This window comes from Melospiza melodia, chromosome 2 (genome assembly GCF_035770615.1).
Source record: "Melospiza melodia melodia isolate bMelMel2 chromosome 2, bMelMel2.pri, whole genome shotgun sequence".
Classification (NCBI taxonomy): Eukaryota; Metazoa; Chordata; class Aves; order Passeriformes; family Passerellidae; genus Melospiza; species Melospiza melodia.
The window spans coordinates 102,446,984-102,465,807 of NC_086195.1; the positions used below are offsets into that span (position 1 = coordinate 102,446,984).

Below are 18,824 nucleotides of genomic sequence, written 5' to 3' on the forward strand. Positions count from 1 at the left end.
TGTGTTGTCTTCTTGCTAATATCAGCAAAATCAAATAAAGGTTGTCACCACTGAATTGGGAAATTGCATTTTTTAAGCTAATGATGACTTGGAGGATTGCCTTTCAAGTAACCCATAGTTAATATAGATAAGGCCCTTTTAGGATAGGGGAGAGGGTGAGGACAGAGAGGAAGTGCAGTTCAAAGCTGTTAAACAAGATACATCAATTGTCTACTCTAGAGAAATGTCTCATCATATATGATCTTCAGTGTTCAAAAGTGGGTTTAAGTAATCAATGGTGTGTCTCTGTTTTTGTGCAGCTGTTTATTGCAAAATCCCTTCAGAAGTGGGGATACCTTGTTGGGTAAAAGGACTGACTAGACAAATTAGGACAAACATGATAAGGTTAGAATAGTAAATTTGGGGGGGATTTTCTGTGGTCATGCTGAAAAATACATCTTGACTCTTAAGTAAAAACCTATAAATAAGAATTCTTAGTATTTTGGCAGTATTGCAGTTTTGTTCAGCATCTATGTAGTCTTCAAATCAGTTGTTCTGCAGGGTAAGGTTTCCCTCTTTTATTTGCCCTGTTAATTTCTGGTTTATTAAAATGTAAGATGGTACATTTTGAGATGCCAAAGGAAGAGCGGTGCACTAGTTTTTGTGCTGAACTGTATCTGCTCACTGCATGGTCTCTTGGAGAAACTGTGAAAGACTGCACTGCAGAAATTCATCTCACCCAACATGTACAGTGTAAGAGCCCTCCAGAGCTTGTGAGGCCATGCTTTGGCACAGGCTTTGGCACTGTCTCAAGGAGCACGGGAAGTAAAGGGATCTACAAGCTGCTGGAATATCTCTCTCATGGACATAACCTGTACAACATGGGTTAAAAAAGCAAAGTATGAAGACTTGGCTGACTTGTAAAGCTGAGCAAGGTCCTGCTAGAGGCTGATAAACCCTGTAGACCCCATGATGCTTTTGGCTCTGTGATGCCCCAGTGTCTGCATCATCGCCTGAGCTGTACAATCTCTGCTTATTAGCTCAAGCTCCGTGGGCAAATAACACTGTATGTTCTATCTTGTGCATCTCTGCCAGAGCCTCAACACCATTGTGTGGAGGAGTGTGGCTTGGCCATGGGCACACAGTGCAGGAAATCCCTCTGCAGTCTGGGCTGCCTGTACACCCCATTTTATGGAAATGGTGTGTGTAGGAGTGAGGAGGTGATGCATGCTCCACGCTTGCATTAATTTTAGCTGAGTGGAGCTGGTGTGCTATTAAGCAGTCAGGATTGTTCAAGCTTTTTAAGTATATTGGTGCAAGTTTTCCTATGTTATTTACAGACATTTTATTAAGAAATGATAATTTAATAGCCAGTACAATGCCCTTTCCTTTCAGTCATGGCCGCATGATTCATTTAAGGGAAGAAGAAGAAAGTTGTTTTCTGACATTGAAATGTATGTTTGAAAATAAAGAGACTTAACAGCCCACACTTACAAAATAAGTACAGTCTTCCCTTAAAGAAAGAAGCCTGCCTTGGTAGAAAATATTATTGTGTCAAATATTTGTAGAACTCTTCTTGAAAAGAATATGACATAAGCTGTTGCTTGATTTATCCCCAGGAGCACACACATTTGAAAGGGTTTATTTTTGTCTGGTAGAACAATATTACATTTGCTACTTTTGACAGCAACAATTAGCAGTCATATCTGGTATATGTAATCTTTCTCTGATCTAGGACTCTGGTGACTTACATTGTTAGTGCAAAGGAATAATAAAACTATTTTGGTTGCTCAGGCTCACATAGATAATTTATCTGTGACAGTTGATTTAAAATTCACTTTGAGGATGAGATTTACATGTTGGAACTTTTTTTACTTAGTGAGGAACTTTGACTTGAAAGTTGCTGTGATCCATGCAGTATACTTAAACACTTAATCAAATTACATGATTACTCAAATTACTTGAATTACTTGATCTAAAACATTAAACTCTTCATTTGTAAGAAAAGTTACTTGATTTGTTATGAAGTGAAATAAAGCAACCAGAAATAAGTGAGAAATGTGATTTTTTTTTTAACATGACCTCTTTTGAAGCCTGTTTTATAGAATTCTTAGTTACTTTCTCCTACTTAGGGACAAGCACTGTACTCTTAAATGAAGTCAAAGTCCTTAAAAACCGGAGAAAGGCTGCTGTAGTTCTCCAGAAAAATGTTTGGTAACCTCAGGTAATGCAAACTGATGTCAGCCAGCAGCAGTAGCTGATACATGTTTTATTTAGACATTTTTAAGCTTTGTAATCATGGATGTTAAATAGTGAGATGAGAGGGTTTTTTCTGATGTTCAGGCTTCCCACTCAAGAAAAATGCAGATTCTTCATTTGTATCTGGTCTTGTGGCTGATCTGGCTTGGAACAGGAAAAAAGGGTAAGAAAAAACCCCTTGAAATTACAGCTTTGGTTATCATATTATTCCTTGCTGACTCCATAGCATAGATGTCTCAAATCATACCATGATGAGGAGCTAACTACATAACTTCTATACATTTGTAACTTTAATAAAAGGCCAAATTTCTCCCGTGGAACTTATTTCAGCAAGAGTCACTGCATTTTCCCTCCTGAGTCTAACACCAGCAACACTGATTTCCATATACCACAGAAACTGATGGTTCATAGCTTCTTGGCTTGTTGATCTCCTAAAATTCTTATTCTCCATTCTGAGAAGGTTTTTTGTAAAACAAGATGTGTTCCCAAGTCAGCCTCTCAGGAGAAGTGAATTTGCGTGTAGTACAACAGCTTTAAGTTATCTTTTCTCAGTAGTCCTTTAAAAATTACATACGTTCTGCCATGGGCTATAATAGCAAAAAATGTGTGCAGCAACTCAGTTTTACTTACAGAAAAGACATGGAAAGAAAAAAATAATACAAAAAGTTCAAGTAGGAAAAGATCATAGAATTGTGAAGGTTGGAAAACACCTCTAAGATCATTGAGCGCAATGTTAAACTAACATTGCCATGTTCACCACTAAACCATGTCCCCAAGTACAACATGCACACTTTTTAAACACTTCCAGGGATGGTGATTCCCCTACATCCCTGGGCAGCTAGTGCCAATGCCTGAGCATACTTGCATTGAAAAAATTTATCCTTATATCCAATCTAAACCTCCTCTGGTGCAACTTGAGGTCATTTCCTCTTGTCCTGTTGCTTGTTACCTGGGAGAAGAGATTGAGCTCCACCTCGCCACAGCCTCCTTTCAGGTAGGAGTAGAGAGCTTAAATACAATGTCAAAATGAATTCTAGTACTCTGAAAATCCCAAATAAACCAAAGCCAAAACACAACAACCTAATCCTGTGGATTAGTATTCTAGAAAACGGCTCTTTTCCCTGATACTTAACTTTTCTGCTTAGCACTTGTCCACTTCTGTATTGGAAGAAAGGATTTCACTGTTCAGCCAGCAAACCATCTCCCGGCTGCCTGCCGCGCTCCGGTTTGCTGCAGCCCCAGCGTGATCCCAACCTGTGGAGCCGTGCTGAGACCGGGCTTTACCTCTGAGCCTGGGATAGCGCGTGCTATGGAGGAGCGGCAAAGAATCTGTTGCACTGAGCCGGGCACAGGGACTCGAATGAGGCAGAGTAATGGGCACAAGCGTGGGTAGTGGGAGCTAAACCAGAGCTGAGGCTAGCGGGGCTGGGGAGGGAAGCATGGAAACCGAGCCGTGCGCCTCCAGCTCAGCCAGGGCACCTCCGCCTCGGTCACTTTGTAGGAAAAGCGCTGGAAAACAGAGCGTGGGTGTCTCACGCCTCCCGTAGCTGAGGAAAAGGCTCCTAACTTAGCCCCCAGACGGGACACGCTGCAGAGCGCGGGGCCGCTTCCCCGGGAGCGCTGCCCGTGGCTGGCCGGGGAAGCCCCATCGGTGCGGAGGTGAGGGAGGCGGCCCGGGCTCCCGGGGCTCCCGCGGCCCCGCCGCAGCGAGGGAGGGCGCTGGGCAGTCCCGGCCGGGCGGGGCGGCAGGTGGCGGGGGCCGGGGCGGCGGGGCCGGCCCTGAAAGGTGCGATTGTCCCCAGCTATTCCTGGTATGCGCCGGGGCGGGAGCCGCCGGGGGCGGCCTCCAGCGGCCGGGAGCGCGAGGGGCGCCGCGTCCCGGCGGGAGGGAGCCGCCAGGCCCGCGGCGGCGCGGCCCCTCCCGGGCGTGCGGCTGCCCCGCGGGTCCCGGCGCTGCCACACGGCCCGCGGCTCTCCGGATTCCTGCGGCCGCGGAGCGCCAGCGAGCTCCCGGGAGGGGCAGTTCCGCGGGGAGGAGGCAGAGGGGGAGGAGACGGCGCGGGCAGCGTTAAAAGGAGGCAGCTGAATGACAGCGGCCGCCGCCGCCCCCCGCTCACTGCTGCTGGCCATGGACGGGAGAGAGGACGCGGAGTACGACTTCCAGGCGGCGTTCGCCGAAGCCCGGCGGTGGCTGGAGGTGAGGCGTCTCTCGGTGCTGCTGGCTGCCGGCCCCTCGCTGCCCCGCTCCCAGCCCGGGGTCCCGCTCAGCCCCGCACGGCGCTCCCGCGGGGCTGCCCCGCTGGCCGGCAGCGGCTCCCGGGACGCGGCCCCGAACCTGGGCTCCCTGTGGGCACATGCGGACTGCTATTTTTAGAAAGTATCGTGGCAACTTGCAGGAGTCTGTCTGTGCAGTATCGCCACCGCCCCCTCCTCGCAATCCAAATTAAAGGCTGGCTTGGTTGCCCTCCTGTCGTTAAGGCTTATAATTTCTTGCCATCTTGTAAATTACTTCTGTAGCGCTTGCTCCGAGACAGTCTGAATTAAAGACACTCCTTCCTGTCTCGAAAGAGTTCAGGACAGAGAGCAACCTGAAATTAACACTCATTTTCTTCCCTCCTATTTTTAAACATGACTGTCTGACTGCACACAGCGCTTGACGTAAATATCCGTGTTTCTGTGTGACTAGCCCGAGTCACACCGGGGCGGTACGTGCCACAGCTTGGGGAGAGAGTTGTTCCTGCAAGTACCTGAGTGCCACCAGGGCAGCATCGGCAGGGCGAGAGAGGCTTGGGAGCTGAGAAATGTTAGGAATACTGAACAGCCTCCCTCAGAGTTGTGGTGTGCTTTTAAAGAGGAGCTTTAGAGTGCTGGTTTAGATGTTTTTTAACATATTAAGCTTATTTCTTTGTTCTTAGTCATTTAAGGTGAAACTTAGTGTTGTCAGCACCACTATCGCAGTAACTTTGGAAGGGGGAAATATTCAAAAAAAGGATGTTTGTTAGTTTTTTACCCCTCATCTTTTAAAGCTTGTCAAGACCTGAGTTCAGGTTTCTTTGTTTCCTCTGTAAAACAATGACATCTAGTGCTTAAAATCTATTGAGGATGTTGAAGTGAGCGCACCAAAGGCAAGGGTATTGTGAATGACCTCCACAAGTGTCAGTTTTGTGTCCTCTGTTAATGTAGGTAATTACAGCAGTCCTGGCTTCCCCATGTGTCAATTCTGTAAGAGCTAGCTGTGGGTTTAAGTAATTAAAGCATTCCTCTCTCACATATACCTTTCTTACATTGCTTTCTTTAAATTGGCAAAGCTCACTTTAAAAAGCTTCATTAAGGTGTAATGTTGACTTTGAAAATCCTACTTTAAGGGGTTGGAGATTTGTTTTAATTATTATTAGATTTCATATGATACTGGCTGGTTGTACCATTCCTACAAAAGGTTTTGTGTCTTTGCCTGCCAGTAGCATGTGGGAGCTCTAGCAAAGTAATGTATGTAGTGTGCACTGTTTGTGTAGGGGGAAAAAACATATGCTCAGCTTCCCCCTTGCCCAGTCCAATTTGTGTGGCTATCCTTTGATATGTGAAAGCTGTTCTTATTTTAAAGTAACTTTTAAACTTCCCCCTTGGAGAAACATTTTACTGTAAAGAGAGTAACTTGCAAACCTTAAGGTATTGATAAACAGGATGCTAGGAATTCCATAATGTTAAAGGAAGATGTAAATATTTATTTCCCAATGAAATGAGGTTTGTGTTTCAGAAGAATTGTTGTGTTTCTCTGCTCTTTACATCCAGATGGATTAAAGAGCCAAGACTAACCATTTCCGTTGTATGGAAGAGTAATGATATTTTTAGGGTAATGAGGCATGTCCCAAGGTTGTGTGTGTCTTGGTGAAACAAAGTGGTGTATACATGACAGTGAAACTTGGTGAGTCCTAATGATTAAACAATTAGTTTTGAAGAGGAGGCAGATTTTCAAATATTTATGAACTTGAACTTCTGATGTTTTGGTAAGTTTTTGTGTACCAGCTTCTCCCTAACATTAGAGGAGATGAAAGCATACAGACACCAGCTACTATGTATTTAAGGGAACAAGCCAAAATATCTTTGTAAACTGTTACTCTTTCCCTTTGCTAATGAAAGCTTTGTTAACATATTTCTGTATTTCAATGGAGAATTTTATGGACTCTGAGACTTTAAAAAAAACCTCCAACCTTGAAGCTGAGGGCTTTTTAGTAACAGGAATGAGCAGCTGTATTTGTCAGATCCCAAGAGGAGTAAAAAGTACCCCAAAACCATGAAAAAATGTTACCCTGTATTTTTTGAAGTTTTTGGTGAGAGGAAACTGTGTCCTGGTCAGGTTCCTTTTCTGCCTGTTCCCAGCTGAATTCTCCATGCTGTAGGGCAGCCACTGGCTCACTCAAATATTTGTTCCTAGTCCTTATGCTACAAAAAAAAACCCCAAAAAGCCAAACCAACAAAAAAAAACCCAAAACTGAATAAACCCCAAGCCTCCCCACCCCCTGCAACCTAAACCTCCAAACAACCCTAACCAAAAAAGCACAAGAGCTTGATTAAGAATAATAACAACAAAAAAAATTGCATCTGATATCTGGTGTTACTTAAAGAAAGACTTTGTTCTTTAATTCAGGTTCATGTTGAGACATATTTTATGATAATGCAGACAAGGAATGTCTGAAGCCTTCACAGTGCAGAGACCTCTTAAACTGTGGTCCCCAACCTCTTGTGTTTCATGTGTTGGGAGCTGGGAGGAAATGTTGCCTGTAACAAGAGCTGGAGTCACTGTGGAGCTGCCTGTTGAGGATGTCTGCTTCTTTGGGGGAAGGAATGGTCATTTTCTGGGCAAAACTCAAGCTCTTCTCAGGTGTCCTTTCTACAGAAGGCAGCAATGTTTAGTGGTGTTGGCTTCTTGCATCTGAGACTTTTGGCACTTTCTGAGCTCTGCCTGGAGCAAGTGGTGCTGATCAAACTCACCCAGCCTTCACCTGGCACCTCAGCTGGCCAGATGGTGCATGCTGAGAATAAAACATTGGAATACCATGACTTGGCAATAGTTTCTCAAAGAAAAGACTGAGGAGAGGCCTCATCACAGTCTCCAAATTCTCACGAGGGGAAACGGAGGGCAGGCACTGATTTCTCTCCAGTGACTGGTGATGGGACCCCAGAGATTAGCATGGAGCTGTGTCAGGAAGGTTTAGCCTGGCTATCAGGGAAAGGTTTTTCACCCAAACGTGGTGAAACTGGAACAGGCTCCCCAGGGAAGTAGTCCCAGCACCAAGCTTGGCAGAGTTCAAAAAATGTTGGGACAATACTCTCAGACACATAATGTGACTCTTGAGGCTCTCCTGTCCAGGTTAGGAGTTGGACTTAATCCTTGTGGGTCCCTTCCAGCTCAGGATTTTCTCTCATTCTATGAAAGGCAGAGCATGTTTGCCAAAGCTAGAAATAGCTGGGTTAAAATGTTTTACTGTGTTCTGTTCCATATTATAACTTCAGCAAGCCAAAAGCTGTTCCTCCAAACCAAAGCATTCTTCCCCCAGCTATTAAATATCCCAGACTGCCGGGTCTGTTTTCCTGCCTCAAGATGTGGGAGGGCAGTCTGCCTCTCCCTTTCTGCAGTCCACCACCAAGTTCACCCTTGTGAATGAAGGGGAGACACAGTACCTCTCCCCCAACACATGCTGCACTGTTTTAGGAGTGATGCCCTTTGAAGAGTTCGAGAGGAAAGAAGTGTATGCTGTTTTCTTGTAAAATGTCTCAGCTTCTGATTCTACTTCTGTGTTTTAATCAAATTCTAATATTCTGGTAAATGTCTATGGTTCGAAATTGCTTGCTAAAGCAACTTGAAACCTGACCCACAAAGTCTGTAAATCTTTAGTTAAAGTGCCTTGAGGCAAATAACGCTTGGATTTTTTTCCCCCTGAAGTAGTCAAATGTACAGATCCAGTCTGTGGAGGGTGGCCAGCGAGCGTGTGCCTGAATGAATTGTTGGAGTGAAGCTGCAGAGCTGTAGGAAAGCATGTGGAGCAACTTCAACAAATCCACTGAAGTGAAAAAGGGGTGTTCAGCCAAGTAACTATTAATATTGCAAATTATTACAGCTCTTCTTGTGAGCTGAATTTCTTTCTCTAATAACTCCTGTGGAGTTGTAAGTCAGTTATTCTGTGAGGTACTAATTTCATCAGAGTGTGTTGAGATTGTCAGAATCAGGACCCTGGAATCCTGGAATTGCTCCTCACGCAGGGACACTGCAGCAGAAGTTCTTCCTGGTGCTAACACTACCCAGTGATGATGGAGAGAGCTGTTTCACCATGAAGATTTCTATAGCAAGATAAGGTTTTTATCAATTTTAATAGACAGTGTTAGCAGAAGGAAGCCCAGCTTATCTGGACAGCGACTAAAGCCACTCCTCTCTGTCATGACCATTAAATAGATAGTGAAATTGTTTAATTATTTATTTTGAATGCTGATGTGTATTGACAGCTGCATGCATTATTGCATTACAGTGGATGTTGGAAATTACTTAGGGCCTTTCTTTTCCAAGAGATAACAAGTTTATATGTATGTATATGTGTGTGTGTGTGCACCCCCTGCACCCATCCTCTCAAACCTACTCAGAAAATTGAAAAAGCAGATTTGCAAAGTAACTTCATAGAAAGAGTCTGCTGGAGGATAAAACTTGAGAATCAGGACAACTTATTGAAATCTTTTGGTTTGGAACCACAGTACAGCAATCAAATTCAGGGAATGGTCTCCGACATGTGGTCACCAAATGTTTCTTTTTTTTTTTTTTTTTAAGCTGTTTGGAGTTTGCATTTCTCCTGTATATTTTCATGGCTTTTGCAAATGCAGCTAGAGGTCTAGCAGTGATGTTTTCTCTGTATTTGCATAGAGATCTTACCTCAGTGATTATTTTGTTTTGTTTCTCCTCCAAGCATGAATCTAATGCATAGAGTCTGGTATGGGAAGAATAACTGTGGAAATTGAACACTAATTCCACTGTTCAAATCCTCTTCTTTTAGGTACCTTTATTTAAGTTGAACTAATCAGTATGAAAAAAAGAGTAGTGTTAGAATAAAAGATGTGTGAATGAGAAGGCAAAATCTATATATTCTGTTCCCTAAACCATGTTTAATACTGGGTAATATTCTGTCAAGTCATAAAACCTGGGTGGGCTGGTTTCTGGAGAACTTCCTACAGCACAGCTGCCAAAGTCCTGGCTCACGTTTACATAAGGGGTGTATTTAACCCTGCTTTAGGTGGATGCATCAATATTTTATTACTGTGTGTATATTCTTGGCAATGTGTATTTCATGGAATACATCTAAGTGTATCTAGTTGATGTATAAATATTAATTGATGTATAAATGTGCATGTTGTGAACTAAATATTGTGGGAATTTTAATCCTGGAAATAATATTCTCTCCATTGCCTGCAGACTATGAAAGTGCTGTGGTAAAATGCCACATAATAGGGCTAGCAACAATGTGTTAGAGAGAGAGGGTGACAGTAATGCCCTTTGATCTGGCTGAACACTTTTCTCTGTTTCTTTGTCCCCTTGCTTCCAGATCTCAGGAAAGGTGTCTGTAATATGTTTGAGAGGAAAAGGGGACTAATTTTTGCTTAGAGAGTAAAATCTATTTCCTGGTTTCTGCAAGGTGGGTTTATATATTTTCAAGTCTGTATTTGGAAATTCTCAGGGATAATCAAAAATCTGTCTTCACATAGTCCTGTGTGATGGGCATGCATAGCTTTGAGCTGAGTTCACAATGCAGTTTCCTTTATGAAGTTTCTCTTTGTAGTTTTGAGCGTTGTATTAAAATTTTGCATGAAAGCAGCATCTGCAGGCACTTTGAGAAAGAATTCACTTGTTGACTGTAGAAGTGGGTATGTCTTCTATACTGGGGAAATGCATTGTAGTTTAAGGGGAACTGCAGACAATTCTGACCAGGCTTTTGTTTTCTTCCAGTCTGTATTTTGTGGTGAGCAGCTAGAGTTAGTTGTGGCATTACGTTGTTTGTTTTTTCTCCTGTCCTTTAGTTTATTTTTTTGTACTGTGTCCTGATCCTTTCTGCAGTTTTGTGGGTCAAACATTTTTTTCTGCCCATAGTTTAGGGAGAGGGTGAGATGATGATAATGATTTCCATGTTTAGCATGCATTGCCCCCTCCTCCCCCGCTACTGTGGACTCACTTTTATCACCTTTTCTTTGTCAGGTGCTTTTTTTGGTCTAAATTTTTAAGTTTATAATGAGCACTTGTGCATATTATGTTAGACAGTGACCTTGCTGAGCTTTGGAAAACACTTGGGTTTTATTGTGTTTTAAGAACCAGATACATTCCAGCTGTTTCTTGTACCTACCACTCCTCCACTTTAAAGTTCCTTTATCCACTCCTGCAGGACATTTTTTAAAAACAAAACAAACCCCGACCTTTTCTGCTTAACAAGACTAATACAGCTCTTAACTATCATTTTCTAAACAGGCTTTCCAGCTACAGCAGTTTAATGAAAAACAGCATGTGCTCCCAGACCCAGTGTACTAGAAATGCTTCTGCTGGCCTAAGGTGTGCTTGACACACCTCACTTATTATCCAAATTATCTTGGGAGGAGTGTTTTGGTTTTGCTGTTTTTCACATTTCTGAATGCTGTCGATCCAAGTGAAAATCTAACTTTAAAGGAATGTAGTGAATAAGTTGCTTTAAAATAGGTTCTGTTGCTCTTCATGCTGTGAGCTTCTGCAAGGTGTTGTGAATTTAGTGTTTATTATTAGTGCTAATTTTTTATTTTTCCAATGAAAAGAAAGATGTATGGATCTGACTCACAGCATGCTAGCTTCCAATTGGATACTTAGCTGTAAAACTTTCATTTGTGTTTTATTGAATAGAGAAACCTAATTTCAGCAGTGTTTTCCATTCGTGGTACAAAACATCTGGGATTATCTTGGAAGGGCATGAAGATTATAAGACTTGCTTTATATTTTTTTGCCAGTGTTGGCACACGTTGTGCAAATGTTGGCACATTTTTTTAGTACCAGCTCATGTGAAAGTTCTCAGTTTTGTTTCTGGATGTGATTCAGCTTTCAGTTGTTACTATTAGAAAAGAACACAATATACTAACTTTGGGCAATAGTTATTACTGTGTTGGCCAAAAAAGTCAAAATCCTTGTAATGTATCACAGATTTAAAGGAGTTAGTGTAGCTGAGATCAGTTCAGCTAGCACAAACAGTGAAATCTGTTGTTTGGGCCGAGCTGTCCTCCTCTAGCAGATCCCACGACAATGTGGTTTTGTGTTAGTGCTGAGATGTTATCCCAGCAGGGTGTCATTGAAACTCCCGTGCTTGGCCTGTGCTTCCCCTGCCTCCTTTTGCTGTGTCAGTGGTGTTCCTCCGATGCTCTGGTGAGCTGGCTCGGGGGAAAATCAGAGTGTTTTGTGGTGTTTGGTATTTGCTTGGCTCCTGAAAGCAAGAAGGACACCAGTGCTCCAGCCAGGGAAGAGGTAGTGCTGATGGGGTGGCCTTGTGGCAGCAGCTCGCTGTTGGGCTGCAGCTGACTGGTGGGATGAAGAGAGGCAGGCACCTGAACTCAGACAAGCTATCTCTCTCCCTGGAGGTTTCTCAAGTCACCTGCTGCTGCCATTGCCTGGCTCTCTTCCTTACATGACTCAGGAGCTGTTTGCTAGGTGCCCAGGGTCGAGGTATAAGCTAGACACCTGGATTAGGGAGGCTGGCTTCTAGCCATAAATAACTTCTTCAGGATGAATTTCATAAGGTTTGTAAATACAGTTGGAGCTGTTTTAAATAGAAACTGCCAGGAGTTTCTGAGCCAAAGCATTTGATATGCCTGTGCACTGACTTCTACTGTGGAAGAAGCAGTCCTTGTGTCTCACTGAGGCTGTGTTGGTTGGGAGATGGTCCTTCAGAGGTACTGGGATATCTCGCCCCTAAGTTCTACAGTCATCATCACCTGCCCTTTGCAGGGGCAATCTAATCCCAAAACCCATTTCCAATGTTATTTGTAAATTCTTTCCTGGAATTGCTTTACTGACCCTGCTATTTGTTATTTGTTTATTATTTTTTCCTTCAGGAAGGAATTGAGAAGTCTAGCTTCTGAAGTTTGATCTGAGATTTTCTGTGTGGTCAAATGACCATGTCAGCTAATAAATCAAGATGTGGTAAAGAGCAGAAACAAGTGTGGGATGTTTTTTCTTCTTAGTTTAAGGAAGTGGATGAAAAAGCAGCCAGTACACCATGGGGCTCCAACATGCCTTTTGTGCAGCTGGTGTCAGAATTTGGGGATGCTGGAAGAGGTGGATGGATGCACTGTGTCAAGTTTTTCTGCCAGTGGTAACCACATAGCCTGGGTCAGTCATGGCAGTACTGTGCCATTTGCTGAAGCCTCTAAAAACAAGTATCCCATTTCTATTCATTTGGCATTGAAAGAAGCAGAATGTTAAGCTTGATGATCTTTAAAAATATTTTCCAACATTATTGATTCTCTGAAGCCAGATGTCAAAGTGGTTGTGGAGGAGGAAAAAATAAAGATCCAGGTTTGACAGTACAGCATTGGAGGAGTTTTGTAGCATTACCTGTTGCACTGCCTTGAAATGTTTCTTTGGAAACTATTTAGGATTAGGTGAAGCAGGGGACAAAGGCATTACTACATTTTTGCTCTAGGAAAAACCTTTTCTTCCGTGTGTCACCATGCTCTGTTTGCCTAAACAGTGCCATTGGCACTTGATGCACCTGGAAATGGAATCCTAAATGAAACAGGGCCAGACATTTGGTTGCAGGTTCTTTTGCAAATATAAGGGGTTGTAAAAAAAATTGACATTTGACTGTCTTAACTAACTGCAAGGGTCCCACCTTGATGTGTATGTGTGTATGGGGGGTGAATTTGGTTTATTGGTTTTTTTTGAATGTCAGGTGGGCATCTTCATTGTGAGTTCTCAATATTGAATAAAAAGGCTGCTTGTAGTTGATCTTATTCAGACTGAATGGAAATGGAGTGAGGATGAAGGCGTGAGCTCCAGGTACAGATGGATATCTTTCACAGACATTTGCCTGATGCTGTGGAGGCAAAAAAAATCCCTGATATAATAAACATCAACTTGATGATTATTCAAGAGGGTATTGCTTCACACTACAAGTCTTATGTGTGGATGAAGTTTTCAAAGCCAAATCCCCATTAAAATGCACAGACTGGGTTGCTCACTAATGACCTAGCTTTCATGTGTCTGATAAAATCCCAAAGTCCTCTGTGTCTTTGGGGTAGGTCTGGCAAAGTGATCTCAGACTCCAGGAAGGTCTGCATGTCAGGTGTCAGTGGAATAGGGCTGGGAGCTGTGCGCTCCGAAGACATGACAGAGAAGAGAGGCTTGGAAAGGGACGAGGAGAAATGTGCACCTGAAGTTACTTGTAAATAACTACTTTTTCCTTCATTAATTTCTCACCTTGTAAGTATTTAAATAGTGAAATTTCATAGAATGTGCCAGCTTTTTCAATCTGTTGTTTTCTGGTGTTTTGCATTTGTTTTGCATTTAGCCATTTAAAAGATTGGGGGAATCCGGTCTCAGACTATTCTAAATTTCTGAATGTGTTACTACACTTATTTTAATTTTTCACATATTTTAAAATTAGTATCTCATCTGCTTTACTTACCATGGAACATGGAAGCCTATTGTTATACCTGACTGAAAAATGCTTATGTGTTCATGCTTACGGTTCCTTTTTTTTTTCTTCTCTTTCTTACCTCCAAGCTAAGAATTTCTAAAATAGTTTTCTTTTCTTTAGTGTGGCAACTGAAATCTTGTGTCATTCCATTTCCCAGTAGAATCTTTGATCTTTCCTTGTGAAAACTCTCTTCCTTTGGCAATGATGGTAAAAACGCGAATGTTCTTTCCCTAAACATACTTAGATATACCATAGTCAAGGAAGATAACGCTGTTGTGTGATTCTCAGTGCAAGGGTTAATTTTTTTTGTCAGAACACAGGGTATTCACTGTGCACATTTCAGCACCAGGGTTTGGCGTGTGCAGGCAGGCAGGTCTCTTGCAGGACCCTTGCAGGCTGTGGCAGTGCAGCGGCGGCTCCCGGCAGCGTGGCAGATGTGGCTGGGATGAAGCTGGCAGCAGTTCTGTTTCCTGTGTCTGCTGCAGTGGTGGCTTAGATCTGATCCAGCCGTGCACATTTCCAGTGGTGACTCATCTGATTATTCTCTCTTCCCCCTGTGATTAGCTGAGGAGGTAGGATAGAGGTGGAAAACTTCTTTGTCACGCTACATTTCCGATATGGGGGAATGGAATGAGGAGAGGATATTGGTGTGTCTTGGCTGTTCATAGAGGTATGCCAGCCTTCCTCACCCTCCTCTTATTTTTGTTGTTTCCTTAGAGTGTTATTTCTAACCCAGCTGTGCTGTGGCCGTAGCTTGGCCATGTTCTTACCTTTATTTTTGCACTGTTCTGGAGTATGGGGACAGGTGAATCTTGTGCACACTCAGCTGAACACACACTGATCCTGGGGGCAGGACGTGGAGATGAAATCTGGATCTCCAGGTTCTTCTCATCTCAACCTCAGTGTTTCTACACTCAAGTAAAGTAGTGTATATGTCTTTTTTTTGGGGGGTGTTTTTTTTGGTTTTTTGGTTTTTTTTTGTTTTTTTTTTTTTGTTTGTTTGTTTTTGTTTTTTTGTTTTTTGTTTTTTTTTTTTTTTTGTTGTTGTTTTTTTTTTTTTTCCTGGAGGCAGGAAATATGTATTCCCATTTGGGCAGGGGCACTTTTCTGCAGACTGCTAGTGGAGGCAGATGTGAAGTGCACCAATTTTACTAATTTTTTAATCTACCAATGCATAAAATGTTGTTTAGGTTGCATGTAGTGGTAGTAATTTTTGATGAGCTGAAAACTGAGACTTCTACATGCTTTGATTGTGTCTGCCTACCTGATGTAGGCTGGAAATTGGAAGCAGCATGGCTGCTGTCACACAGAAGTCCTTGTGAGCCAGTATAGGTCTGGCAAGAATACCCACAGCATTATGCAATATAAATATCCTTTGAGCATAGATTGCTATGCATTAATTGCAGCCAGACATAGCTCATTGTTTCTTCATCTAAAGAGCCTGGATCTTGCTCACTTTTTTTTTTTTTTTTTAATGTTTTGTGAGAGAAGATATGAAATATGAAACTTGCTTCAGTGCTTTTATCTGTCAGGAAGACCTGTTTACCAAAGTACTGGTACACAGGTGCCTCAGCTATTGTTAAAATACAATGGCTCTTCATCCTTTCAAGAGCTTTATAGTCTTAGTTAGGGAATGCATCATCCTTATAATGAGAAGTGTCTGTTGGAAAAGCTGTTCTTGAGAAAGCTGCTTCAAACCCGTTCATGTTTAGAGATTTGTGGATTTCATGTGCCCTTTTCTTTCCTTTATTAGATCTTAATGACATATGATGAGAATTAAAGTCTCTGTGTAAATGTTAGTATTATGTATCCCCTCCTGTCTACTTTTCAAGTGGTTTTAATCCTGGGATTTGGAAGAGAAATAGGAACATAAGGGATATGCACCTAAAAATCCATCCCATGCCTGGGACCACTCTGATAGACAGTGTGGTGTATTGACAATCTTGGTGCACAAGAAGGAAGATTTGAGGTTTGAAGGTTATGGTAGCACCAGCAATCAAGTACTGAACACAGCTGCCCATTAGATGCATGGTGGTGCCTCAGCTTAGAAGTTTTGGTCATCATCTCAACTTCCACCAGCAGCTCCTGTTTACTGGCTCTGTTTAAATGATCATGTCTTTTTTAGCATAGGTTTTATGGTAATGAGGCTCTCTGGTTTTCTGCCAAGAAAAATCTGGTTTTGATATTGAATTCTGAGCTGTGGGTTTTTGGGAAGTGCTTAGAAATAGCCATGAGGTTTCAGTATGAACTAAAAGTTCAATTGTTTCCTGGTTATGAGTTCCAGGACACTTTCTACTTTACAGTGAATTTGACCAGGATCTGTTGCAGTAGCTCCCAGTGGTCACTAAAACATTGCCTCTGCTGCTGTTGTTTCATTGCTACATGAAATTTAAGTGACGTGGTTCAGAATATTTGCATAGTGCACTTCTCTGTATTTAACTTTTTAGCATAATTAGGCTACAGCACTGTCACAAGAACACAGTTTTGGTAATGTGGGATCTTTAATGACCTCTGGAACATTGCATAAGTCATAGCTGTCAGGCTGCAGTTGTGAAAAAATCTCTGAAGCAATGGCTAGTTTCAGGGAGAGCGTTCAGCAGTCAGAAAATTGGCATAATGCTGTTTTAGGCCATAAAACCCCTTGCTTCAATTCATATTTTAGGGTCAGTGGGAGCTTGCTGATGATGCTTGTTGCAGATATCACATGCTGCAGTCACAGACGATGGGGAAACTGCTGCATAGAGCAAACAAGCAGCTCATGCTCTCCCTCTGCATAGATTCATTACTGGAACCAAGTTACATATATGCAGTCTGGAAATACTAGAGGTCTTTGATCTTTAAAACTTAATGTTTGAAAATGTAAATGATGCGCTCCTTTTGATCTGCTTCTTAAATTAAATGGTAATTGTGAAAATTACATTTGGCAGTTTTCCACTTAAGGGCTTGTACTTCTCATTCCACACTATGTTAATTTTAAGCTGTATGTCCTTGCTGGTTTTCTGTCAGTGAATTCTGGTGAGGGGGCATTCCTTATGTTTCTGCATGGCCTAATTGTCAGCAATGTGTGTATTTGGTGCTATGACTTCAACATGCAATTCCTCTAAACCCAGATGCCAGGGATTGCCAGTTGTGCCTGTATGTCCATGACTAGGGCAATGGGAATCACTGAGGCTGAGCAGGAGGGCACTGTGAGGGTTTGAGCTGTGTGTGCCCAGGATGGAGGCCCTGGCTTGTTCACCTAAGGTGTCAGGAGATGCTTGGGCACGTGCTCCTCTGCAGTCTGGTGATGGGTCCTCACAAACATCTGCTGATAGCAAAGTAGCAGAGGCTTTTTATCTGTGTGCTTCTGTGCTCCTGGACTACTTGCCTTTCCAAATTACTGGCATCATCTAATCAAAAAACTACTGGATAATTTAGGGCTCCTAAAATGTTGATGAAGCTCATGCAAAGCTCAGTCTTTTCCTTGCATCAGCTTTCTAGTGTGTAGAGGATTTGTCTCTTATTTACCATAAATGATGATAAAGACTTCTCTGTCTTTGTCCTGTTTTCTTATGAAAGGGGCCTTTGAAGTCTGAGGGCCACATCAAACTGCAGCAAGTAACTCACAAGTTTATTCAGAAACTTATCCCTGTAATAGGTTCTTTTAAGCTTCTGTTGGTTTAAAGCCAACTCAAAATCAGCTGCTGAACTGAAGTTGCTAATTACCCCCTTAGCAAAATCACTTTGTGTACTTTTCAATTATTAATATTTGTTTCACTCTGCAGAGATTAAATTTGTGGGGGAGAAGGTTCAAGGTTGTTAGTACTGAATGTCTGCCACAACTTTAAGATGTATTCATGGCTGGAGGAGGTTTTCTGTGGGTTTTTGTTTTATTGGGTCTTTTTAGGAGGAGGTAAAGATTCTTTGTTTCAGATCCTAAACAGTCTGTGGAGTGAGGTTTTCTGTTTTGAATATCATCATGTGAACCTTCTGCTGTAACTCATGCTACAGTCCCCAGATTTGTCTTGCTTCCCATCTTCTGTTGAATACCTTTAGGGATGTTTGCATTAAGTTCAGCATCATGCTGAATTAGCATATTGCTGATTTTGCTGATTTCTGTTTGTCTGTGTGCTGGCAGATTGGAGCATTCATCCCCAGGAATTTGCATAGGATGTTAAACAATCTGAGTGCTTTAGTGGCGCCCATCAGAGTGAGGAAATTGCCCAGCTGAGGTGAACAGGAACATTGCAACTCAGACCTGCTACAGCAGCCTGCCTGGGAATTTGAATTTTTTCTTTTAAGCCCAAAATAGAAAATATTTCCAAGTGGCGATAAAAACAGTTTCCAGGGAAAGTAAATTTTAAGTATCTTTCTGAGGTTATGGGAAGCATTTACCTTGTGTTTGTGCTTCAGAGTAACCTTTCCTTATTAATTTTTTTAGTAAATAATGAATTTAAAAACCTTCCAGATAAGTGTTCAAAATTAAAATGAGCTCTTACATTTTTTTAAAGTTGGAAATTGGATGCTTGATGCTTAAATTTTACCTCTCTTTGTTGGGGTGTGGAGGATTTGGGATCATACTATTTCAAAATTTGTCCCTCCTAAAATGTTCCTTTGGCTTCTGCAACATTTTAGGTAAGGAAGACTTGTAGAATTATTAAACCCCTTCCTCCCCCCACAATTTCACTTTTATATGTGAATTTAAATTACCCGATGGAAATATTTGTGTGGGAAGCAGAGGGTGCCACAGAGGCCTGCTATCCCTTCCTGCTGTTAGCACAGAGACCCCCACCAGAGAGGGCTGGCTATGAGTGGGACCATGCAGTCTGTGCAGCGCCATTTTAAAGATGTTATTTTAAAATATCATGTGATGCTGAACTTTTTGTTTTCACAGTTCCTTCGTAGTGATTAAATTAATTTGAG

The 18,824-nt window shown here is 42.2% G+C and overlaps 1 protein-coding gene across 17 annotated transcripts in view; it reads left to right on the forward strand.

Annotated features, from left to right (window-relative positions):
- Positions 1-4,293: 4,293 nt before the first annotated feature.
- Positions 4,294-18,824, forward strand: part of LMO7 (LIM domain 7) — a 132,430-nt gene continuing 117,899 nt past the window's right edge. For 5 of the 17 annotated variants that reach the window (XM_063149446.1, XM_063149451.1, XM_063149449.1 and 2 more), the window contains exon 1: positions 4,295-4,435. In XM_063149446.1, coding sequence (XP_063005516.1) covers positions 4,325-4,435 — 111 coding nt within the window. In that variant the 5' untranslated portion in view covers positions 4,295-4,324. Of the gene's footprint in view, positions 4,436-18,824 lie in introns of all 17 variants that reach the window. The other 12 variants (XM_063149457.1, XM_063149452.1, XM_063149453.1 and 9 more) reach the window with 5 other exon arrangements.